The 26,613-nt window shown below is 36.8% G+C and overlaps 1 protein-coding gene across 2 annotated transcripts in view; it reads left to right on the top strand.

Moving 5' to 3' along the window:
• LOC129629930 (endogenous retrovirus group K member 18 Env polyprotein-like) overlaps positions 1-26,613 on the top strand; it is an 81,674-nt gene that overhangs the window by 19,709 nt on the left and 35,352 nt on the right. The window contains exons 2-3 of one of the 2 annotated variants that reach the window (XM_055550161.1): positions 2,841-2,945; positions 6,570-6,726. The exons of the other annotated variant lie outside the window; for it this stretch is intronic. Coding sequence (XP_055406136.1) covers positions 6,718-6,726 — 9 coding nt within the window. The 5' untranslated portion in view covers positions 2,841-2,945; positions 6,570-6,717. The remainder of the gene's footprint in view (positions 1-2,840; positions 2,946-6,569; positions 6,727-26,613) is intronic. 2 annotated transcript variants of the gene reach the window in all.

Here is a 26,613-nt window from a genome sequence, read left to right as displayed (position 1 = left end):
ATTCTCAAATACCTAAAAGAGAAAATTTTTTGCAAAAGGATATAAGTATATATATAACTGAATCACTTTGCTCACACCTGAAACTAACACAGCATTGTTAATCAGTTATATTTCAATATACAATAAAAAATATTGACTACAAAAAGAAAGAAATGTTGCTACATTCTCTGTGCATTAAGAATTGGCCACTGTAGATTGCACAGTTTTGCATGCATGATAAAGTGAAGGGCACCAATCCCACAGACAAAAAGAAGCAGTTCCTGCTCTGTAATGATGGAGCAGCTGCTGTGGAAGACCAATTGTTGCTAGTTGTTTCAGCTTTTCCAACTTGAATAGACTCGGAAAGAGAGAGAGCAAGAGAGAAAAAGATGAATTGTAATAAATTCTAAGCCCCAAATATATTTCCTAACAGGAATGGGGGGTGGAGCATGGGGAGATAGAGAAAACACAGACATTATGTAGAAACAGATGAATATTTACTAGCGGAGGGGAATATGTGTGTTTGTGTATTCTTTACCAGAGGTGTGAAATTCAACTCAAAAAAGAAATTTAACTCAAAAATCACGTCTCCTTTTCATCATAGCACAAAGAGCAGAGGAGGGAAAGATAGCTCCTGCAATGAAAATGAAGTGCTATTACTACCAGCTGTCTTGGATGGTTTGCCCAGTTTTTGAGTGATTAAAAGAAAAGTTACAAACCACAACACTTCACCTGCTTATTCATATTGATCTTTGATGTTAGAACACAGTACTTGTTTTGGCATGGATGAATACATGAGTTTATCTCATTAAGACCATCAGGGAAGTTAAGCTACTAAAGATGTTATTTTGATTTTAATTACATGATTTTTTTTAAAAAATAAGGCATGCAAAATATATTGATAAATATATTTAACTTATAATAAAAATTTCTTTACAGAAACCACTCCTGAACATCTGTAATTGCAGTATGGATTGTTGTTTACTTGTAAAGTCGTGTCTGACTTTGTGACTCCACAGGGTACAGCATGCCAGGCTTCCCCGTCCATCACTATCTCCCAGAGTTTGCCTAAACTCATGTCCATTAAGTCAGTGATGCCGTCCAACTGTCTCATCCTCTTGCCGCATTCTCTTTCTGCTCTCAGTCTTTCCCAGCATCAAGACCTTGGCCAATGAGTTGGCTCTTCGCATCAGGTGGCCAAAATATTGGAGCTTCAGCATCAGTCCTTCCAGTGAATATTCAGGGTTGATTTCCTTTAGGGTTGACTGGTTTGATCTCCCTGCAGTCTAAGGGACTCGAGTCTCCTCCAGCACCACAGTTCGAAAACAACAATTCTTTGGTGCTCAGCCTTCTTTATGGTCTAACTCTAACATCCATTCATACATGACTACTGGAAAAACCATAGCTTTTACTATATGGACCTTTTTGGCAAAGTGATGTCTCTGGTTTTTAATACACTAAGTTTGTCATAGCTTTTCTTCCAAGGAGCAAGCATTTTTAAATTTCATGGCTGTAGTCACCGTCTGCAGTGATTTTGGAGCCCAAGAAAGTAAAATCTTTTACTGCTTCCACTTTTTCCTCAGTCTATTTGCCATGAAGTGATGGGACCAGATGCTATGATCTTAGTTTTTTTTAATGTTAAGTTTTAAGTCAACATTTTCACTCTACTTTTTCACCCTCATCAAGAGGCTCTTTAGTTCCTCTTCACTTTCTGCGGTTTGAGTGGTATCATCTGCATATTTGAGGTTGTTGATATTTCTCCTGGTAGTATGGAAACCAAAAGATAAAAATATTGATCTATGTATTCATTAAGATAACCTACCAAGATATAACTAGATGGGACATTTTGTTAATCACCGCAACTCTGTGGCTAGATATATATAATATCAATTTAAATAAGATTATTTTGAGTGTTTTTATGAACTTTTGATTCCTTTTCACACTATTATGGATAGAGTGTTTGTTCATGTGCTACTCTAATAGGTCCCTTTATTAGTTGGACACATCTAGGAAACTAAAAACACTAATCAAGACTGGTCCGTTTCTCCTTAGCAAATATTAACTAGAATTACTAAAACTGTACATTATCAGCAAATTTCAACTATCAAAGTCCAACATTTATAAGAAAAATGCTTATATTTCTATTCAATTTTGAGGTATTTCCTGTATTTTCTTTCACAATGACTAAAATTCTTCTAAATGGACCATTGTATTCCAGGCTTCTAGACTTCAAATTGCATTTGTTCTAAAGGGAAACGCTGCACTTCTGTGCAGCATCAAAGTTAATTTTGTCAGTGTGTTAGACTAGTTCAAGAGGGAAGGAGTAGCTATTAAGTTAGTTTTAAAAACGTCCCTCTGTGGGAGAGGGAGAGGGGTGGGATGATTTGGGAGGATGGCATTGAAACATGTATAATATCATATATGAAACGAGTCGCCAGTCCAGGTTCGATGCACAATACTGGATGCTTGGGGCTGGTGCACTGGGATGACCCAGAGGGATGGTATGGGGAGGGAGGAGGGAGGAGGGTTCAGGATGGGGAACACATGTATACCTGTGGCGGATTCATTTTGATATATGGCAAAACCAATACAATATTGTAAAGTTAAAAAATAAAATAAAATTAAATTTAAAAAAAAGAAAGGGAAAAACAAATATCAGATAATATCTAGAGAAATGGTACTGCTGTGTGCTGTGCTTAGTCATTCACTCATGTCCCACTCTGCAACCCCATGGACTGTAGCCCACCAGGCTCCTCTGTCCATGGGGATTCTCCAGTCAGGGATACTGGAGTGGGTTGCCATGCCCTCCTCCAGGGCATCTTACCAACCCAGGGATTGAACCCAGGTCTTTCACATTGCAGGTGGATTCTTTACTGTCTGAGCCACCAGTACAGATGAACTTATCTGCAAAGCAGAAATAGAGACATGGATGTAGAGAACAAACTTATGGATACCAAGAGGGGAAGGTAGAGTGGGATAAACTAGGAAATGGGGATTGACATACACACACTGCTGCTGCTGCTGCTAAGTTGCTTGAGTCATGTCCGACTCTGTGAGACCCCATAGACGGCAGCCCACCAGGCTCCCCCATCCCTGGGATTCTCCAGGCAAGAATACTGGAGTGGGTTGCCATTTCCTTCTCCAATGCATGAAAGTGAAAAGTGAAAGTGAAATCATTCAGTCGTGTCCAACTCCTAGCGACCCCATGGACTGCAGCCCACCAGGCTCCTCCGTCCATGGGATTTTCCAGGCAAGAGTACTGGAGTGGGGTGCCATTGCCTTCTCCAGTACACACACTACAATGTATAAATGAGATAACTAATGAGAACCTACTGTATAACACAGGGAACTCTACTCAATACTCTGTAATGACCTGTATAATGAATCTAAATAAGAGTGGATATTTGTACATGAATAACTGATTCACTTTGCTTCACAGGAGAAACTAACACAACATTGTAAACAAACTATACTCCAATAAAATTTATTTTTTTTAATAAATGAAGGGACAGGAGGGACCCCGGGAGTTGGATCTGGGGAGTGGGTACATGCGGGTTTGCTTTTCTGTTCATGCTACTTTGTATGTTTTTTTAGTTTTGTACAATAAAAAGTTAAAAATAAAGTTGCAATAAACATCAATAAATAAATAAATAAAAACATCAATTCAAAGGGTTTTTCTGAATTTTGTCAATCTCACTCAAAAGTTAATACACATTTAAAAGCAAGAGATAATATTTTATTCATCTACTTCATGCAATCAATTAGATCTTGTAGATTATATGTCAGATATACCAAATACTTTGGCATTCCTTTTTCTGCTACTGTAGGTCTTATGAAAGCTTACATTAGCTTTCTAATATGTGTTTCTCCTTTTACCTGTTTCCCAAGAATATCGGCCTTATAAAAATAAAAACTATTGTAGGGAGTATTTTCCCACAAGTTTGAACTTACCTATTTCTTTCTAATTTGGTAGAAAATCCTGTAAAACATTTATGTATTCAATGTTTTATTGGTTGTTCCAAGTTTATTAGATGAAGTTCACATGGCATAAAATTAACAAGTGGCATTAATACATTCACATTGTTGGACAGCCACCAACTCTATATAGATCAAAGCTGTTTCAGGCACTGCAAAGTAAAATTTCTTACCTATGGAAAAGTTTCTCTCCATTTTTCCTTCCCCCAACACAAGTAACTGTCTCTATGGATTTAATCTATTCAGTGTACTTCATATAAATGGAATCATAGAATGTAGGACTAGACAAGGTCAGTTTTCATTCCAATCCCAAAGAAAGGCAATGCCAAAGAATGCTCAAACTACCGCACAATTGCACTCATCTCACAAGCTAGTAAAGTAATGCTCAAAATTCTCCAAGCCAGGCTTCAGCAATATGTGAACCATGAACTTCCTGATGTTCAAGCTGGTTTTAGAAAAGGCAGAGGAACCAGAGATCAAATTGCCAACATCCACTGGATCATGGAAAAAGCAAGAGAGTTCCAGAAAAACATCTATTTCTGCTTTATTGACTATGCCAAAGCCTTTGACTGTGTGGATCACAAGAAACTGTGGAAAATTCTGAAAGAGATGAGAATACCAGACCACCTGATCTGCCTCTTGAGAAATGTGTATGCAGGTCAGGAAGCAACAGTTAGAACTGGACATGGAACATTTTCCAAATAAGAAAAGGAGTACGTCAAGGCTGTATATTGTCACCCTGCTTATTTAACTTATATGCAGAGTACATCATGAGAAACGCTGGACTGGAAGAAACACAAGCTGGAATCACCATTGCCGGGAGAAATATCAATAACCTCAGATATGCAGATGACACCACCCTTATGGCAGAAAGTGAAGAGGAACTCAAAAGCCTCTTGATGAAAGTGAAAGTGGAGAGTGAAAAAGTTGGCTTAAAGCTCAACAGTCAGAAAACGAAGATCATGGCATCCGGTCCCACCACTTCATGGGAAATAGATGGGGAAACAGTGAAAACAGTGTCAGACTTTATTTTTTTGGGCTCCAAAATCACTGCAGATGGTGACTGCAGCCATGAAATTAAAAGATGCTTACTCCTTGGAAGGAAAGTTATGACCAACCTAGATAACATATTCAAAAGCAGAGGCATTACTTTGCCAACAAAGGTCCGTCTAGTCAAGGCTGTGGTTTTTCCTGTGGTCATGTATGGATGTGAGAATTGGACTGTGAAGAAGGCTGAGCGCCAAAGAATTGATGCTTTTGAACTGTGGTGTTGGAGAAGACTCTTGAGAGTCCCTTGGACTGCAAGGAGATCCAACCAGTCCATTCTGAAGGAGATCAGCCCTGGGATTTCTTTGGAAGGAATGATGCTAAAGCTGAAACTCCAGTACTTTGGCCACCTCATGCGTAGAGTTGACTCATTGGAAAAGACTCTGATGCTGGGAGGGATTGGGGGCAGGAGGAGAAGGGGACGGCAGAGGATGAGATGGCTGGATGGCATCACTGACTCAATGGACGTGAGTCTGAGTGAACTCCGGGAGTTGGTGATGGACGGGGAGGCCTGGCGTGCTGTGATTCATGGGGTTGCAAAGAGTCAGACATGACTGCACAACTGATCTGATCTGATCTGATGACCTCTTGTGTCTGACTTATTTCACTTGGCATAATATTTGGAGGTTTATGCATGTGGTAGCATGTATCATACCATTTCTGCACTTAATATGGCTGAATGTTCTATTGAATGTACATATCACAGTTTGTTTATCCATTCATCCACTGTTGCATATTTGGGCACTTTCCATGTCTTAGATATTATGAATAATTCTGGCATAATGAATTTGTATGTACATATATTTACTTGAGTGCATATTTTCAATTATTTTCGATATAGTCCTTTGCCTCTAATAATGCATATTTAATTAGAGTATTATTTGTATAATATCGATATAATGGTTCTTAAAAAAAAAAAAGATTTTCCTGATGTAAAATTTCCACCATTTTTTATACTAAATTTTTTTCTTTTTTGGCCATGTTGTGTGGCATGCAGAACTTCTCCAATCAGGGATTGAACCTATGTCCCTGCATTGAAAGCATGGAGACCACCAGACCATGATGGAAGTCCAGTCTTCATCATTTTTAAGTGTGCAGTTCAGTAGTGTTAATTATATTCACATTGTTGTTAGGAAAAATGCCTAGAAATTTTTCATCTTAAAAATACAAAAAACTATGTATATTGTGTGATTACTCTCTTTTCCTCTTTCCCAACAGTTCCTGGTAACCATAATTCTATTTTCTGTTTATATGAATACAGTATTCTTGCCTAGAGAATCTTGTAGACAGAGGAGCTTGGTGGGCTGCTGTCCATGGGGCCGCACAGAGTCGGACACAACTGAAGCAATTTAGCATGCATGCATGCATTGGAGAAGGAAATGGCAACCCACTTCAGTATTCTTGCCTGGAGAATCTCAGGGATGGAGGAGCCTGGTAGGCTGCCATCCATGGGGTCGCACAGAGTCAAACATGACTGAAGCGACTTAGCGGCAGTAGCAGCAGCAGTGTGTGTATGTTGGGGGTTTCCAAGGTGGCGCTAGTGGTAAAGAACCTGATTGTCATTGCAGGAGTTGTAAGAGATGCATGTTCAATCTCTGGGTTGGGAAGATCCCCTGGAGTAGGGCATGGTAACTCACTGAAGTATTCTCGCCTGGAGAATCCCATGGACAGAGGAGCCTGGAGGACTACAGTCCATAGAGTCACAAGGAGTCAAATATGACCAAGGTGACATAGTGTGCATGCAGGCAGTGTGTGTATGTTCATGTCACCCTCCTAAATTATCCCCTCACTGTTTCCCATTTGGTAACCATAAGCTTGTTTTCTGAGTCCGTTTCTGTTTTGGAAATGTTTGTTCATATCATTTTTTAAAAATTAGATTCCATATATGAGTAATATCATGGTATTTGTTTTTCTATGGTTTATTTCACTTAGTAACTGTAAAATAATCTCTAGGTCCATCCACATTGCTGCAAATGCTAGTATTTCATTCTTTTTATAGGTGAGTAAATTTCCATTGTGTATGTGCACCACATCCTTATCCATTACTCTGTCAATGAACACGTAGGTTGCTTTCATGTCTTGGCTTTAAAAAAAGTGCTGAAATGAACATTTGCTGGATAATATGGTAATACTATTTTTAGATTTTTGAGAGAGCTCTGTTATTTTTCATAGTGGTTACATAATTTGACATTATTACCAAAGATGCAGAGATCAGATCAGATCAGTCACTCAGTCATGTCCATCTCTTTGCGACCCCATGAATCGCAGCACACCAGGCCTCGCTGTCCATCACCAACTCCCAGAGTTCACTCAGACTCACGTCCATTGAGTCAGTGATGCCATCCAGCCATCTCATCCTCAGCCGTCCCCTTCTCCTCCTGCCCCCAATCCCTCCCAGCATCAGAGTCTTTTCCAATGAGTCAACTCTTCGCATGAGGTGGCCAAAGTACTGGAGTTTCAGCTTTAGCATCATTCCTTCCAAAGAAATCCCAGGGCTGATCTCCTTCAGAATGGACTGGTTGGATCTCCTTGCAGGCCAAAGGACTCTCAAGAGTCTTCTCCAACACCACAGTTCAAAAGCATCAATTCTTCAGTGCTCAGCTTTCTTCACAGTCCAACTCTCACATCCATACATGACCACAGGAAAACCATAGCCTTGACTAGACGGACCTTTGTTGGCAAAGTAATGCCTCTGCTTTTGAATATGCTATCTACGTTGGTCATAACTTTCCTTCCAAGGAGTAAGCATCTTTTAATTTCATGGCTGCAGTCACTATCTGTAGTGATTTTGGAGCCCAGAAAAATAAAGTCTGACACTCTTTCCCCATCTATTTCCCATGAAGTGGTGGGACCGGATGCCATGATCTTCGTTTTCTGACTGTTGAGCTTTAAGCCAACTTTTTCACTCTCCGCTTTCACTTTCATCAAGAGGCTTTTGAGTTCCTCTTCACTTTCTGCCATAAGGGTGGTGTCATCTGCATATCTGAGGTGATTGATATTTCTCCCGGCAATCGTGATTCCAGCTTGTGTTTCTTCCAGTCCAGCGTTTCTCATGATGTACTCTGTATATAAGTTAAATAAACAGGGTGATGATATACAGCCTTGATGAATTCCTTTTCCTATTTGGAACCAGTCTGTTGTTCCATGTCTAGTTCTAACTGTTGCTTCCTGACCTGCATACAGATTTCTCAAGAGGCAGGTCAGGTGGTCTTGTATTCCCATCTCTTTCAGAATTTTCCACAGTTTATTGTGATCCACACAGTCAAAGGTTTGGCATAGTCAATAAAGCAGAAATAGATGCTTTTCTGGAACTCTCTTGCTTTTTCCATGATCCAGCATATGTTGGCAATTTGATCTCTGGTTCCTCTGCCTTTTCTAAAACCAGCTTGAACATCAGGAAGTTCATGGTTCACATATTGCTGAAGCCTGGCTTGGAGAATTTTGAGCATTACTTTACTAGCGTGTGAGATGAGTGCAATTGTGCGGTAGTTTGAGCATTCTTTGGCATTGCCTTTCTTTGGGATTGGAATGAAAACTGACCTTTTCCAGTCCTGTGGCCACTGCTGAGTTTTCCAAATTTGCTGGCATGTTGAGTGCAGCACTTTCACAGCATCATCTTTCAGGATTTGGAATAGCTCAACTGGAATTCTATCACCTCCACTAGCTTTGTTTGTAGTGATGCTTTCTAAGGCCCACTTGACTTCACATTTCAGGATGTCTGGCTCTAGGTCAGTGATCACACCATTGTGATTATCTGAGTCATGAAGATCATTTTTGTACTGTTGTTCTGTGTATTCCTGCCACCTCTTCTTAATATCTTCTGCTTCTGTTAGGTCCATACCATTTCTGTCCTTTATCGAGCTCATCTTTGCTTGAAGAGATCCCTAGTCTTTCCCATTCTGTTGTTTTCCTCTATTTCTTTGCATTGATTGCTGAAGAAGGCTCTCTTATCTCTTCTTGCTATTCTTTGGAACTCTGCATTCAGACGCTTATATCTTTCCTTTGCTCCTTTGCTTTTCGCTTCTCTTCTCTTCACAGCTATTTGTAAGGCCTCCCCAGACAGCCATTTTGTTTTTTTTGTTTTTTTTTTTGCATTTCTTTTCTATGGGAATGGTCTTGATCCCTGTCTCCTGTACAATGTCACGAACCTCATTCCATAGTTCATCAGGCACTCTTTATATCAGATCTAGGCCCTTAAATCTATTTCTCACTTCCACTGTGTAATCATAAGGGATTTGATTTAGGTCATACCTGAATGGTCTAGTGGTTTTCCCTACTTTCTTCAATTTCAGTCTGAATTTGGCAATAAGGAGTTCATGGTCTGAGCCACAGTCAGCTCCTGGTCTTTTTTTTTGCTGACTGTATAGAGCTTCTCCATCTTTGGCCGCAAAGAATATAATCAATCTGATTTCGGTGTTGACCATCTGGTGATGTCCATGTATAGAGTCTTCTCTTGTGTTGTTGGAAGAGGGTGTTTGCTATGACCAGTGCATTTTCTTGGCAAAACTCTCTCAGTCTTTGCCCTGCTTCATTCTGTATTCCAAGGCCAAATTTGCCTGTTACTCCAGGTGTTTCTTGACTTCTACTTTTGCATTGCAGTCCCCTATAATGAAAAGGACATCTTTTTTGGGTGTTAGTTCTAAAAGGTCTTGTGGGTCTTCATAGAACCGTTCAACTTCAGTTTCTTCAGCATTACTGGTTGGGGAATAGGGGTTTCAATTTCTCCATATCCGGACCAACACTTTTTTTTTTTTTAATAGTAGTCATCCTAATGGGTATCATGTAATATCTCTTTGTGGTTTGAATATGCATTTTTTCAGATAATAAGTGATGTTGGGCATCTTTCCATATGCTTCACTGGCAATTTGTATATCATCTTTAGAGGAATATCCAAGCCTTTCACTCATTTTTAGATAGGTCTATTTAATTTCCTGCTGGGTTTCAAGAGTTCTTTATGGTTTCTAGATATTAGTCCTTTACCAGATATACTTTGCAGATATTTTCTCACATTCTCTAAGTAGCCATTCAATGATTGTGTCATTTGAACAAAAGTTTTTTAAGTTTGATATAGTTCATCATCTATATCTGCTTTTGGTGTCGGATATATCCAAGAAATCATTGCCAAAACCATTGTTATGAAATTTCCCTCAATATCCTTCTAGGAATTTCATAGTTTTAGGTCATGCATTTATGTCTTTATATCAAGTTCAGTTTTGGATATAGTGTACTATAAGAGTCTAACTTCAATTTTTGTATGTGAATATCCAGTTTTCCCAGCACCATTTGTTGAAGAAACTGTGCTTTCCCCAGTAGATGGTGTTGGCATCCTTATTGAATATCATTTGCCAATATACACAAAAGTGTATTTCTGGACTCTATTTCATTGCAGTGTTTTAATGATCTGTCTTCATGGCAACACCAAATTGTTTTGATTTCTGTAGCTTTGTAATGTTTTTAAATCATGAAGTGAGTCCTCCCAATTTGTTCTTTTATAGTTTTTTAACCGTAAAAGGTCTTTCAAAGTTCCACATAAATTCTGAGATGAATTTTTCTATTGTGAAAAATGATAGTGGAGTTTTGATTGGGATTCTGTTAAATCAGTAGGTTGTTTTGGATAGCACAGATATCTTAATGTTAAATCTTTAACTGTACACTGGATATCTTCCATTTACTTGTACTTTCTTAAATTTCTTTCAGCAGTGATTTATAGTTTTCAGTGTACAAATCTTTCACTTTCTTGATTACATTTATAATTTTATAAATGGAATCGTTTTTAGTTTCCTTTTTTGGATTGTGAATTGTTATTTTATAAATGCTTCTAATTTTAATACATTAATTTGGTATCCTGCAATTTAATTGGTTTACTAGTTCTAGCAAGTGTTTTATTTGTATGCATGTGCACATTGCAAGCATAACTTTCCTTTTTCCTTTTCTGCTTGGCTAGCTGGGTGCCTTTTATTTTTTTCCTGATTGCTCTGGCTAGGACTTCCAATAATATGTTGAATAGAAATTGTGAAAGCAGGCATCCTTGCTTTGTTACTGATATTTTAGAGGAAAAGATAGGAAAGCACAGGGGAGGAGCTAGAGATAGAGGGAGATATGACATTGCTTGTATTTAACTGGAACTAGATACATTAAATTTATTGTGATTATTTATAGATCGAGTTTTACTTCTCCTGTTGTGTTTTTGCTTTTTCTTCCCCATGTTCTTTGGCCTTCACTTTTTCTCAACAACTTTTAGGTTTATTGAGAGTTTCTGTTTACATCCCTTCTGTTTTTTACATTTCTCCTTCTGTTTTTGAAAACCTGATCTTTATTTCTCTACTTTAATCATTACTTGTAAATTTACCATGTGTATTTAGTTTTATAATCAGTATCTTTAGTATATTTATCTCTGTGAAAGGCATATAATACAGAATTGAGGCAAACACTGACAAGCTTACAAAGAAGAACCTGAGGTTGCAATCCTGATAGTAGATAAAATCAAATTCAGGACCACAGCAATAAATTAGACAAAGAAGGATAACTTATAATGCTAAAAATTACATTTCAAGATGAAGATACATCATTTGTGAATGACTGAACCAAATGATGCAGAATCCTCCAAAATAAAATAGAATCTACTGAAAATTAAAGCTTTAATAGGAGGTTGAGGTTAATTCACATATTGAAAGATATTTCAAATTACAACATAATGCAAAATTAATTTTATGCTCTATACAGAGAATAGTTATTTTAAAAGTTAATAAAATGACTAAGAATTAAAATGTAGACCACACAAAACAGAGCGCTGGACAGAAAAAACTTAGTCACTTGGTGGGGTTTGGAGAAACAATCTCATATATTGGTAATGTAAAATGAATGTACCTAACAGATTTGGGGCAATATTTAACAAAAATATGAATCTATCCTTCAAGCAACCAATCTCACTATTAGGAAGATATCCTAAATATACACCTCCAATAATACAAAAACACATATGTACAAACTGATTAATTGCAACAGTGAGAATTACTTGAATGTCAAACATAAATAGTAAACCATGATACATAAACATACTAGAGTGGTTATACAACTGTAAAAAAGAATAAGAAAGATAGCAGTGAACTGAAACAGAACTATTTCTCAGAGTTATTTTTATATGAAGAAGCAATTGAAAAATAGAATATATATTATGCCACATTTGCTATAGGAAAGGAGAAACAGTAAATAATAAGCATAAGTTTCTTGTCTCTGAAAAGAAATGAAAAAGAATAAAACATGCAAAATGATGTCACCAAGAGCTGGGGTTGAGAAAGTGGATAAGAGCAAGTGATATTTCTATAAATAATATTTGTAAAATGCTGATTTCTGCAAACATGTGAATACTATTTATATTTCTTATGGTTGCAGTAAAATGGGAAGGATAAACTAAAAATGAAAACAGAAGCAAATTAACCCAACTGTATTCAAATGAATAAGATACCCAAATTGAAATAATTAATTGAATATGAATACACTATTTTTATTTAGAAAATGAGTGAATATTTTGATGTATTGGAAGCCAGAAACCTCACTTTGGAATAAAAAATAGCAAATATTCAAAGGAGTAAAGAAAGAAGATTATTGGCCAGGTTGAATTGAAGGTGTTCATAGGGACTGATCATTTCTAAAATAATGTATGTGCATGTCCTTGGAGAAATAGCTAATTGTATGGCTGGTTCAGGAAAGTACAAGATGAGACTAGAACATATTGCCATGCCAGAAAGTAAAGAAGCCTTAAAAAAAAAAGAGTGCATGTGATAAGGACACAGATACCCCCCTCCCACTTCCCTCCCCATCCCATCCCTCTGGGCCATGGTGGATTCATGTCAATGTATGGCAAAACCAATACAATATTGTAAAGTAAAATAAATAATACTAAAAAAAAAAGAAAAAATAAACAGTACACAAGCTGAAAATAATTTACTGAAAATAAAAACTTTTCTATTAAAGCAAAAAAAAAAAAAAAAAAAAAAGACACAGATACCACTTGAATGGGCTTCCCTGGTGGTACAGTGGTTAAGAATCCGCCTGACAATGCAGGAGACACAAGAGATTTGGGTTCAATTCCTGGATTGGGAAGATCCCCTGGAGAAGGAAATGGCAACCCACTCCAGTTTTGTTGTCTGGAAAATTCCATAGACAAAGGAGCCTGGCAGGCAGGCTATAGTTCCATGGAATCACAAAGATTCAGACATGACTGAACATGGACGTGTATAGGCAAGCTCACCACCTGAATAGGCTTCCACTGGCCAAATCTGGGACAATTTGATCTACAAAATAATTAAGGAGGGTGATGAATTATAAATTTTGAAATAAGATGTAATTCAAGAGACCACACCTATAACAAATGCTGGTTAGTTGGATAGTTCAGAAGGAAAAAGTAGACTCATTCAGTAAAAAGGCCAAATGTGGATCAGTAATTTTGGAGGAAATTACAGAGATATAAATAATCACATTATAATCATCACTAGTAAATGTCGGTGAGGATCTTAAAGTGTTTCATCATAGATTAAATATTGAAGATAAAATGAGTATCTTAGTGTCTCAGCATAATTTGCCTTTTAATTACAATGGAAAATAATAGTAACTATACAGCAGAGAATCTTACAACCCTTAGTACAATAGCTGAGTAATTTTTAAAATAATTCTACTGATCCAAAATAAATACCAAACAGCTCTATTTAATAAGGAGATTCAAACAATTTAATAATAGTTATATATGAAGGCTTAATAACCATTTAAAATATGCAAAATGTGAAAAGAAACATAAAACCATTTCCTTTCTTTCCTAAATAAATTCCTAATGGGATGTGTGGACATTTTGGACATGGAACAAATTCTCAGATTTGAAGTCAGATTAGACACGGAGCATTTACATTGCTTTTCTGTGTTCTTTTCATCACAGTGAACATTGAATACCTAGGTTTGCAATATTATGACATCTTGAGAAGAACACAGGATGATCTAACTGAACTGACCTCAAGCTAATAGTTTAACTAATAGTTTATGCAGTTACCAGCAGATAACAAGTGTTACTGTGGTTCCTTCAAAGATTAAAATTACCTTTGGTCACCCTATGTGTTCATCATGGGACCCTAGGGTGAGAACCCTGTGTATCATGAACATATCGGATAACACTTTGACATTATGATAAAAATTGACATTATTAACAAGAGGCAGGTAGACATTGCGTGCCTCAGATAGGATACCTACACTGAAAGGGACAAAATACAGAATAGTCAAGCTAGGAATATAAAACTTGAATCTAATCATAAGAAAACAAGACAAACTCAAAGTTTTGTTTTTAAATAAAAATTAAAGCAACATCCAGAGGGATGATAATTTTCAGTAATGCCAATTTATAAAATGCTAAATAAAAGCTGACAATTTTTTCTAGATCCAAGGAGACTGAAGAGAAATGACAACTCAATATAATACCTGATCCTAGACTGAATTTCTCTTTTAATTTTTTTCTATAAAATTTTGGGGGTTTTTTGAAGTATAATTGATAGCATATTAGCTTCAGGTGTACATGATGATTATTTGATATTATATATATTGTAAAATGATCATCACAATGAGTATAGATAACATCTGGCACCATACATAGTTACAAACTGTTTTTTTTTTAATTGAAGTATAGTTGATTTATGATATCATTAGTTTCCAGTATATAACACAGTGGTTCAGTTACATATTTTTTCGGATTCTTTTCCCTTATAGGTTATTAAAAATTATTGAATATAGTTCTTGTGCCATATACTTTCATTCTTTTTATGGCTGAGTAATATTCCATTTTTTAGGTATACCACTTCTTTATCCATTCCTTTGTCCATGGACATTTAGGTTGCTTCCATGTCTTGGCTATTGTAAATAGTGCTACAGTGAACATTGGAGTGTGTGTGTATTTTTGAATTATGGTTTTCTCTGGGTCCATGCCCAGGAGTAGGATTGCAGTATCATATAGTATCTCTGATCTTATTTTTTTAAGGAACTGCCATGCTGTTCTCCATGACGACTATAGCAATTTACATTCCCACCAACAATGTAGAAGGGTTCCTTTTTTTCTACACTCCAGAATTTATTATTTGTAGACTTTTTGATGAAGGCCATTCTGACCGGTGTGAGGTGATACCTCATTGTAGTTATGATTTGCATTTGTCTAAAAATTAGTGGGTGTTGAACATCTTTTCATGTGCCTTTTGGCCATATCTTATTTGGAGAAATGTCTCTATAGAGCTTCTGCCTGTTTTTTTATTGGGTTGTCTTTTTTTGTTTAATATTGAGGTGTGAACTGTTTGTATATTTCGGAGGTTAATCTTGTCATTTGCAAATATTTTCTTCCGTGCTGTAGGTTGTCTTTTCATTTTATTTAAGTTTCTTTTGCTATGCAAAAGTTTTTAGTTTCAGGTCCCATTTGTTTATTTTAGTTTTTATTTCCATTACCTAGGGAGATGGATCCAAAAGGATTTTGCTGTAATTTATATCAAAGAGCATTCTGCCTCTGTGTTCCTGTAAAAGTTTAACAGTATACAGTCTTACATTTAGGTCTTTAATCTATTTTGACTTTATTTTTGTGTATGGTACTAGAGGATGTTCTAATTTCATTCTTTCAAATGAAGCTGTCCAGTTTTCCCAGCAATGTTTATTGAAGAGACTGTCTTTACTGTATATTCTTGCCTTCTTTGCCATAGATTAATAAACCATAAATGCATGGTCAAGCTTTATTTTTGAGCTTTCTCTCCTATTCCACTGATCGATATTTCTGTTTTTGTGCTAGTACCCTACTGTTTGAATTGGGCTTCCCTGGTGGCTCAGTGGTAAAAAAAATCTGCCTATCAATGCAGGACATATGAATTTGATCTCTGGGTTGTGAAGATCCCCTGGAAGAGGGCATGGCAACTCACTCCAGTATTCTTGCCTGGAGAAGTCCATGGACAGGTGCCTGGCGGGCTGCAATCCATGGGGTTTCAAAGAGCTGGACATGACTAAGTGACTAAACAACAGTACCACCATACTGTTTGGATTACTGTAGCTTTAGTCTGAAGTTAGGGAGCCTGATTCCTTCAGCTCCATTTCTTTTTCAGGATTGTGTTGGCCATTTGGTGTCTTTAATGTTTCTATACAAATTAAAAAATTAATTTTTAACTTTGTGAAAAATGCCATTAGTAGTTTAATAGTGATTGCATTGAATTTGTAGATTTCCCTGAGTAGTGTGGTCATTTTGACAATATCAACCAAAGAACATGGTATGTTTTTCCATCTCTTTGTGTCACCTTTAAATTCTTTCATAAGCTAGACTGGTTTCTTTACTAGAGGAAAAAAAAATGCTAGACAATACAGTGGATTATTTTAGCAATCAACAAACTAGAATATGGAGAGCAATTTAGATAAAAGTCACTATTACATGTTCATAAATTCACTGTGGTTATATAAAAGAATATCCTTATTTTTAGAAAATACATACTGAAATGTTAGGGATAAAGGGAGATGACATATACAGCTTACTTTGTTCAGAGTGAAAGAAAAAGATAGGAAGAGAAAGAGCATGTGTAAAAGATAAATGGAGTAAGGTTATATAAAAATTGTTACTTATCTACTTTGTAAGTGTTTTGCAATGAAAGGTTGTCTTTTTAGGAATTCTTGAGAAAGTAAAATATTTTCATGTTTCACTCTGTATTTATTCAATAGGATACTTTTCAGAAAATAAGAGTATGGAAGAATTATTTTAAAGATGTCAAGAAATTCCTCTTACTTTGAATACAAGTTTTTTTTAGATACGTTTTTGTTATTAATTCCATAATCTCCCTTTCAAGTTTGTCATAGTCAAACCAGATTAATTATGCATTTATATTACTCATCCAATTTTGAGCTAATTAGATTGTAAATAGCTTGATCTCTTTCATATTTTAATCCCTATTTTAAAAACCTGTGCATTTTAATTAATGTAGAAACACTCACAGATAAATTAAAATTACAACCTCATGCAGATTTTTCAGATACATAAGATACTGTTTTATGTCTTCTGAAATTAACATAAATTGAAGGATCATAATGTTAAAACAGATGCATTTATTTTACTTACTTCACCTTCTAACACAATGTTAATGCTTTCATGATGAACAGTATTTATGCAAATACCAAATGTTTTGAACTGATGTGTTTGAAAATACAATGATGGGCAGCCTCCAGTAATGAGAAATGATCATGAATATGCACATATCATTCCATCTGTGTTTTAACTTGCTCCAGTCTTACAGTACCCAAGCATATTATCTGATATATTCATAAAATAATCAACAATTTTTGAAATAATGAAAGAGGAATTATATTTGCAGGCAGTGGATACAGATTGCTACCATGTTGATCAATTATCCTCACCTCTGTTAGTTTAAGAAAGAAAACCAAAAACAAAAGAAAAAAAAACCCTGATCATTATACATGATATTTTGTCAAAGTTAAGAGAGTAGGTAGGAGTTAAGGGAGTAGTAGGGACAATGAGCCTATTGTCCCTATATGATTTTGAACCACAGAATGGAATGTAAAAAGATAGTAACCTCTTATTTAAATTTTATGCACACTACCAAAAGAGTCTGCACTGAAAATCATAGTGTCCTGTCTTCCTCATTCAAAATCCCATACCCTTCCCATATTTTATCCTTATAATCTATCATCTACTGCAGCTTCCTTCTTCTCAGAAAGATTTAGTGACCCACTCCAGTATTCTTCCTTGGAGAATCCCGTGGGCAGAGGAGCCTGGTGGGCTACAGTCCATGGGGTCACACATATGTTATATGCTGTCCATTCTACCTTTTAGAACTACACGCATTAAGCAATATCTATGTGTTCTTAAGTGTTTCATGCCTTAAAGGAAGCATATATCCTTCCTTGAGAGTTACTGTATCTGTAACCCTACTGGTAGTGACTATTTACTCACCCCTTATGCACTTTGTTTGCTGTGCTTGATGTTGTTTGTACCTTGTTATAAGGTCCAGATCTATACTCACTAATCTGGTAGATATTCTGCACTTTGAAGCATGTGTCTTTACCTTATATTATCCAACATTTCCTCCTCTTGTTATGATCTATAACATGTAGGCATCTCACTTAAGTATTCCTGTCCATCCTATTTATTGACAATATTCTGGGTGACCACACTTTCCATGTAGATGACTATCTCAACATTCAGTCTCTCTGTTCTTTAATATCTTTATCTCCAATGATTTTTTTCCTTCTCCTTCCTCAGCCACATAATCCTACATCATAAGTTAGATCTTATTTCACCCATTAGTGTTCCTACCACCCACCTTTGCTCTTTGCCTTCTCAGCTCACTTGTGAATTACTTCCATTCATACATTCTTTTGGAGAAGGCAATGGCACCCCACTCCAGTGCTTTTGCCTGGAAAATCCCATGGTCAGAGGATCCTGGTGGGCTGCAGTCCATGGGGTCACTAAGAGTCGGACATGACTGAGCAACTTCACTTTCAGTTTTCACTTTCCACTTTCATGCATTGGAGACCGAAATGGCAACCCACTCCAGTGTTCTTGCCTGGAGAATCCCAGGGATGGTGGAGCCTGGTGGGCTGCCTTCTATGGGGTTGCACAGCATCCGACATTACTGAAGTGACTTAGCAGCAGCAGCATACATTCTTTTCATCCCAGGTGAATCTCCACTTTCCTGTATTTCCATTTCTTGCCCTCATCATTTACCCTTCCATATTCAGTCTTTGCTATTTCATTATTTTTATAACTCTCATGCCAACACCCTAATCCTCATTCATTTTTTTTTAATTCTTATTGAATACACAGGGAAAATTCTAAATCATAATCATCCTTTTTTTTCTACATTCCAAACAAGGTCATATGTACTGCTGGAGAAACAGTATTCAACATATTTGTGCATTAGCACTATACATACTTTTCAGAACCTCAACAATGTCATCTCCACCCTCCTTCTAAGGAATTCTACATAACCTACTTTGTCAACTACTAACTTTATAATAAACCCTTTCAATGGTCAATGAAGCATGCTTATCAAATTATTTTTAAAATTGTCTATTAGACCATAGTGTGCTTAGTCGTGTCCCACTCTTTGCAACCCCATGGACTGTAGCCCACCAGGAACCTCTGTCCATGGGGATTCTCTGGGCAAGATTACTGGAATAGGTTGCCATGCCTTCTTCCAGGGCATCTTTCCAACCCAGGGATTGAACACAGGTCTCCTGCATTGCAGCAGATTCTTTACCATCTGAGCCACCATTGAAGCCCCTTCACAATGATGTTTCTTTAGAGTGGTTGACATGTGCTACATCTACTTCCTCACTTCTTTTTTTCCTCCTCAGACCCATTCAGTTGTCTTGTGCTCCAATCAGTCCATCAAAACAACAGTTACTATAATTACTCAGGACCTTCTGGAGGTTAATTTGGAAGTGTTTTTTAGGTTTCTTAATTGACTGGTGAATTACTTCCTTTTAAAAACATTTCCCTTGGCTTTTGCCACTCAAGCTTTATGTCTCATTCTGCTATACTTGGCCCTTGTTTCTCAATCTTTTTTTCTAGATCGCCACCTCTCTCCCTTACAACACTAGAGTTCCTCAAGACTTAGTGGTGTACCTTTTCTCTTCTTACCCTCACTTTATTTGTGTTAAAACTTCCATTGTCATCTGTGCATCATCTATATGCCAGTTTTTTTGCAAATTTATATTTAAACTTCTTCATTGAGCTCCAGAATCATATCTCTAATTGTCCACATAATACCTAAAGAACTAAAGCTTTTCTTGGCACAAAGTAGAGTAATAAAAATATGTTAAATAAAGCCCAAAAGTTGCCTTGAATTGAACATTTTCCAAATAAGTTTATAATCTCTTCCCCTTTTCTTCCCTAGCAAGAAAATTGAATGTATCTCTTAAAGTGTTGGCATCTCAGTGACCGATACCACTATTCATGTTTATGAATATGACTGATACTGAGAAGTCACATGTACTCACCCTCACATATTATATTCTTTTACCAATAAGTCCTGACTATCTCCAAAATTCCACTAAAAAACTTTATTTTCTTTCCACTGACATCATGCTAGTTCAAGTAGCCATCTCACCCTCCTGCTATTCTAACTATTGACTTGAAACTCAGAGGCCCCAACCTTTTTGGTAGCAGGGACTGGTTTCATGAAACACAGTTTTTCCATGGACTAGGATTGGAGCTTCCCTGATGGCTCAGTGGTAAAGAATCTGCCTGTCAGTGCAGGAGGCCCAAGTTTGATCCCTGATTCGGGAAGATCCCCTGGAGAAGGAAATAGCAACCCACTTCAGTATTCTTGCCTGGGAAATTCCATGGACAGAGGAGCCTGGCATGCTACAGTCCATGGGGTTACAAAGAGTTGCACATGACTGAGCATACACGCATAAAATGATTAGATATTTTCTTTAATAGAAGTTTGTAGATTGAAGATATAAGATATATTCAACTGAGTAAATAAAAAAGTATTTCTTTTTACTACATTGCAGGCAGATTCTTTACCAGCTGAGCTACCAGGGAAGCCCCCCAAAAGTATTTCTACAGAGAACTAAAATGACTTTTGTTGTTGTTCTTAAAATCTTAATATAGTAACAAATTAGAACACGAGTTACAAATGCTAGAATGTCAGTCATCTGAAGTAGAACAAATTAAATCTCCCAGGATTAAGGAAGGGATTTGTTTCAGAATCTTGGATGTATCTGAGCCTGTAAAATATGCTAACTTGTTCTAGGTATATGGATTGGAAGATATCAAGAATAAATAGCCAGGTAAATGGTTACAGATTCTTTGTCTAAGTGAGGTTTCCAAAAGTCTTAATTATAATTAATTCATAATTAAATGCTTTGCATGTCTGAAATGCAAATGTCTTAGTTGTTTATTTAAAATAATCCATATGGTTTAGATACCAGATGTTCTGGTGACACAATAGGTAATTCTGTTCTAAATTTTAAAAATGCATCTATTCCTTTCTAGTTTGAAAGATAACCTCAAGAGAGTAGGCCAGAGTAGTCTGTGACCTAAGATTATTATATTTATGAAGGATTTAGAAGTATGCCTGACACATAGCAGCTGATTTATAATGGTAAAATTATTATTATACTCTTAAAAAGAAACTATTCCTATATGAAATGTACATTCATTTATTTATCACATCCCCATTAAAAATCCAGAATTTAGTTTTGAAAGTATGTATCTGGACAAATTAGTATACCATGAACAGATTTATTTTGAAATTGAAAAAAATTCATGGAATAATTATGTAGTATTCTACAATTTACTTGTGCTGATAAAAGGTTAATCCCAGTTACTGAAAACATAATAATTAAACTGTGAATGAAGTTTGACAGTTATTTACATATAAGAAGTTAAGCTTTCAAACAACATTTTCATTACTTCAGGGTTGGATTATCTTAATGAATTTAATTCAAGAAAATGTTTTAAGTTTCTCTTATATTCAGTATGTAACAAGAATAGTTGAGGAATGAAAAAAAATTATCCAATTTGATCTTTATTCCTCAAGAAAATTTAGTCTATTTAGAAGAGATAGGCACCTATATAATAATAGTAACATGAGAAATGCCACAAATATTGGTACTTTGAGGTGTTAACACATAAAATTCAAAATGAAATTGGCTTTATTCAATGATTCATGAATCGCACAGCATCCCATCTAGCAGATAGAAAGCAGCTCTAAGGAGCTGTACAAAGTGGAAGGCTTTTATAATCAGAAAGAGGGGAAAAGGAAGTTCCTAACAAAGAGTGGATTGTTTCAGACAAAACCATCTTCCTAGGGGGACAACTGGGGTATATCCAATGGATTACCTTGCTAGTGGTGACCAGATAATCCCAGACTAACTGGTTAAAAGTCACATTCCTGGGAGAGACCAAAACTGCCATTAAGTCTTGGCTTGCTGACATGGAGCTTTGCACAAGTGACTCATTTGGAGGACTTTTATTTTTTAACAGAGCAAACACCTACTTCTGTACAGAGTAAGTGACACAATTTTTTATGTAAGGTACTTAATGTATCACTTAAGGATGTTCTTTGTGGGATTTTGCTGATCCTTTTGCTCTAGGGACCATTAAACAATTTACTAATTGTTTGGGTTAATGAGGGAGGTAATATCTCTGCAATGATTAACTGAAATTTAAATTATTCAAAGTTGTTTTCAAGAGATGGCTTAGTTCTCTCACCTCTGAATCTCCTGTTTGCCTATTATGTGTATACACCCTTTTGTAATGAGGTGAGGTACTTCCACACAATCAGTGGATGGGTAAACATTTACTGAAAACTTTTAAGTAATCTGTTTAAGCATTAGTAATTGTCATGTCTACCTTTAAAAAAAATTCTGTGTGATATATAATGAGTTGAATTCTTTCAGAATAATACCATGGAAGACAATTTATGTGCATTTTGCATTAAGAATGGAATTCTTTTTTCCTGAATAATAATCGATTTTTCTTTTTCTGACTATCCTATATTCTAACATATTTTTGATGGGCATATGTCTAGATGAAAAAATAAATGAGTTAGGTGCCCTCAGAACGTGCTTGATTCAGGGGGGAGAAATAAACAACTATCCCTTTTTTGGTGTTAAGTCTTGTGAATAAAACACCAGTGGGAGACACAGTATGGTGAAGCTGAAGTTATTTATTCAGTGTTTCCCTGATGATTCTGTTGGTTTCTGACTGTATCTTCACAAAATGTAAGATCTAGCTAGTATGCTGGTGCTGTTAGAACTGTGTTTTCTGTAGAATTTTCACTTACTCTCTTCATCCAGTTATAAGGCAAGGGAGCAGATGTATAGAATAAAAGTGAAGTTGTATTCGCTGCATATAGGGGACCATTATTGCCTTGAAAGAAAAATAAATCAAGTTAGAATTGGTAATAATTTAACATTTTTAATATTTGGTTGTACTTTTCTCAAGAACTTTATGGTATAGTTTCATTATAAATGTACCCTGTGACTTAGTAACTTTCTGGAAATCTGTTCTTCCTTTCAAGGCTACAGAATACAGGCTCTTCAGAGTACAAATGGGAAGTCTTATTCACCTTGGTCATGTCCCCTGGTGTTATTCCCTAAATGGAATTTGAAATGACTGTCAAGAAATCTAGTCTAGCTAAAGGAATGAAAATGACTAAAAAGCTCAATCATAATGTAATGAATAAAAGGATTTCACCAGAATTGTGGTCATCTGTAGCAAGAGATAAATTTTATTTAAATTTTATCAACAGTATTTCACAAATAGCTGCCTCTAACAATTGCTATAAATGAGGACTTTACATGCATGTATAAATGAACAAAACCTCACCTGTTTCATTGGGAAAAGGGAACAAAGACATTCAATTAGAATGTTCCTGTTCCTGGCACCAGCAGCTTCAAGGTGTCCAGTTTGGCCTTATCTTAAAAGGCAGTCAGGTTCCAGCAATGAAACATTTCAAGACAAATGTACAGCTTAGAAAGGTGCCATTTTACAGAAACCTAGGTGAGTCCAAATATGGAGGTGGAGGGCTTTTGATATCTAACAATCCAATTATCCAGTATTCTCAGAACCCTTTGGGTATAACCTTTATATTGCTCATTTCTATTATAAGCTCATGGTGAGAAGTGAGATATATGTTTAGAATTATTTAGACCTTAGATTTTAATGAAGGCATATGGAAAACTGATAAATTTGTGTTCTGTATCATGCACTAGCCACTTCCATTTTTAATAAGTGAGTTATCATTAACATGTCCTTATTTTAAAAAGTAAACATCTTTTCATATTTCAGGAAACTGAAATTGTTCAATATGTTTTCCCTTAGAACAAAACAGATTGCTAGAGATATGAACATTTATATCCTTAGTCTCTGGACATAACATATCTCCACAGCCAGATTATGAAACACTGAATGAAATTCAGTGATTTGCTTATGGAATATGATTAATATAATTATTTGTTTTATATAGTAATTTAGTATAATTAACATTCTGGAATTCAGGCTTTTAATACCCAGCTTGTCTAAAATTCCCTTCAGTTCAGTCGCTCAGTTGTGTCTGACTCTTTGCAACCCCATGGACTGCAGCACACCAGGCCTCCCTGTCCATCACCAACTCCCAGAATTTACTCAAACTCATGTCACTGAGTCGGTGATGCCATCCAGCCATCTCATCCTCTGTCATCCCTTTCTCCTCCTGCCTTCAATCTTTCCCAGAATTAGGGTCTTTTCCAATGAGTGAGTTCTTTGCATCAGATGGCCAAAGTATTGGAGTTTCAGCTTTAGCATCAGTTCTTCCAATGAACATTCAGGACGGATTTCCTTTAGGATGGACTGGTTGCATCTCCTTATGGTCCAAAGTGCTCTCAAGAGTCTTCTCCAATACCACAGTTTAAAAGCATCAATTCTTTGGCGCTCAGATTTCTTTCTAGTCCAGCTCTTTCATCCATACATGACTACTGGAAAAACCATAGCTTTGACTAAACGGACCTTTGTTGGCAAAGTAACATCTCTGCTTTTCAATATGCTGTCTAGGTTGGTCATAACTTTTCTTCCAAGGAGCAAGCGTCTTTTAATTTCATGCAGTAACCATCTGCAGTGATGTTGGAACCCAAAAGTATAGTCTGTCACTGTTTCCCCATCAATTTGCTATGAAGTGATGGACCAGATGCCATGATCTTAATTTTCACATGGGCTTCCCTTGTGGCTCAGCAGGTAAATAATCTGCCTGCAATGTGGGAGACCTAGGTTTGATCCCTGGGTTGGGAAGATCCCCTGGAGAAGGAAAAAGCTACCCACTCCAGTATTCTGGCCTAGAGAATTCTACAGACTGTATAGTCCATGGGGTCGAAAAGAGTCGGACATGAGTGAGTGACTTTCACTTCACTTCACTTAATTTTCTTACTATTGAGCTTTAAGCCAACATTTTCACTCTCCTTTTCCACTTTCAACAAGAGGCTCTTTAGCTTTTCTTTGCTTTCTGCCATAAGGGTTTTGTCATCAACATATCTGAGGTTATTTATATTATTCCTGACAATCTTGATTCCAGCTTGTGCTTTATCCAGCCCAGCATATCTCATGATGTACTCTGCATAGAAGTTTAAATAACCAGGATGACAATATACAGCCTTGACACACTCCTTTCCCTATTTGGAACCAGTCTGTTGTTTCATGTCCAGTTCTAACTGTTGCTTCCTGACCTGCATACATATTTCTCAAGAGGCAGGTCAGGTGGTCTGGTATTTCCATCTCTTTAAGAATTGCCAACAAAGGTCTGTCTAGTCAAGGCTATGGTTTTTCCAGTGGTCATATATGGATGTGAGAGTTGGACTGTGAAGAAAGCTGAGTGCCGAAGAATTGATGCTTTTGGACTGTGGTGTTGGAGAAGACCCTTGAGAGTCCCTTAGACTGCAAGGAGATCCAACCAGTCCATCCTAAAGGAGATCAATTCTGGCTGTTCATTGGAAGGACTGATGCTGAAGCTGAAACTCCAATACTTTGGCCACCTCATGCGAAGAGTTGACTCATTGGAAAAGACTCTGATGCTGGGACGGATTGGGGGCAGGAGGAGAAGGGGACGACAGAGGATGAAATGGCTGGATGGCATCACCGACTCAATGGACATGAGTTTGAGTGAACTCCGGGAGTTGGTGATGGACAGGGAGGCCTGGCGTGCTGTGATTCATGGGGTCGCAAAGAGTCAGACACAACTGAATGACTGAACTGAAGAATTTTCTGAAGTTTGTTGTGATCCACACAGTAAAAGGCTTTGGCATAATCAGGAAAGCAGAAGTAGATGTCTTTCTGGAACTCTCTTGCTTTTTTGATGATCCAATGGATGTTGGCAACCTGATCTCTGGTTCCTCTGCCTTTTCTCATTCCAGGTTGCACATCTGGAAGTTCACGGTTCACGAATTGTTGAAGCCTGGCTTGGAGAATTTTGAGCTTTACTTTACTTGCATGTGAGATGAGTGCAATTGTGCGGTAGTTTGAGCATTCTTTGGCATTGCCCTTCTTTGAGACGGAAATGAAAACTGACTTTTTCCAGTCCTGTGGCCACTGCTGAGTTTTCCAGATTTGCTCGCATATTGAGTGCAGCACTTTCATAGGATCATCTTTTAGGATTTGAAATAGCTCAACTAGAATTCCATCACCTCCACTAGCTCTGTCCATTGTGATGCTTCCTAAGGCTCACTTGACTTTGCATTCCAGGATATCTGGCTCTAGGTTGGTGATCGTGATTATCTGGATTATGCTGATCTTTTTTGTACAGTTCTTCTGTGTATTCTTGCCACCTCATCTTAATATCTTCTGCTTCTGTTTGTCCATACCATTTCTGTCCTTTATTGTGCCCATCTTTGCATGAAATGTTCCCTTGGCATCTCTAGTTTTCTTGAAGACATCTCTAGACTTTCCCATTCTATTTTTTTCCTCTATTTCTTTGCATTGATCACTGTGGAAGGCTTTCTTATCTCTCCTTGCTATTCTTTGGAACTCTGAATTCAAATGGGTATTATCTTTCCTTTTCTCCTTTGCCTTTTGCTTCTCTTCTATTCACTGCTATTTGTAAGGCCTCCTCAGACAACCAT

This window comes from Bubalus kerabau, chromosome 16 (genome assembly GCF_029407905.1).
Source record: "Bubalus kerabau isolate K-KA32 ecotype Philippines breed swamp buffalo chromosome 16, PCC_UOA_SB_1v2, whole genome shotgun sequence".
Taxonomy (NCBI): Eukaryota; Metazoa; Chordata; class Mammalia; order Artiodactyla; family Bovidae; genus Bubalus; species Bubalus kerabau.
The sequence above is the reverse complement of the archived record's forward strand: the minus strand, read 5'-3'. Positions and strand labels throughout refer to the sequence as shown.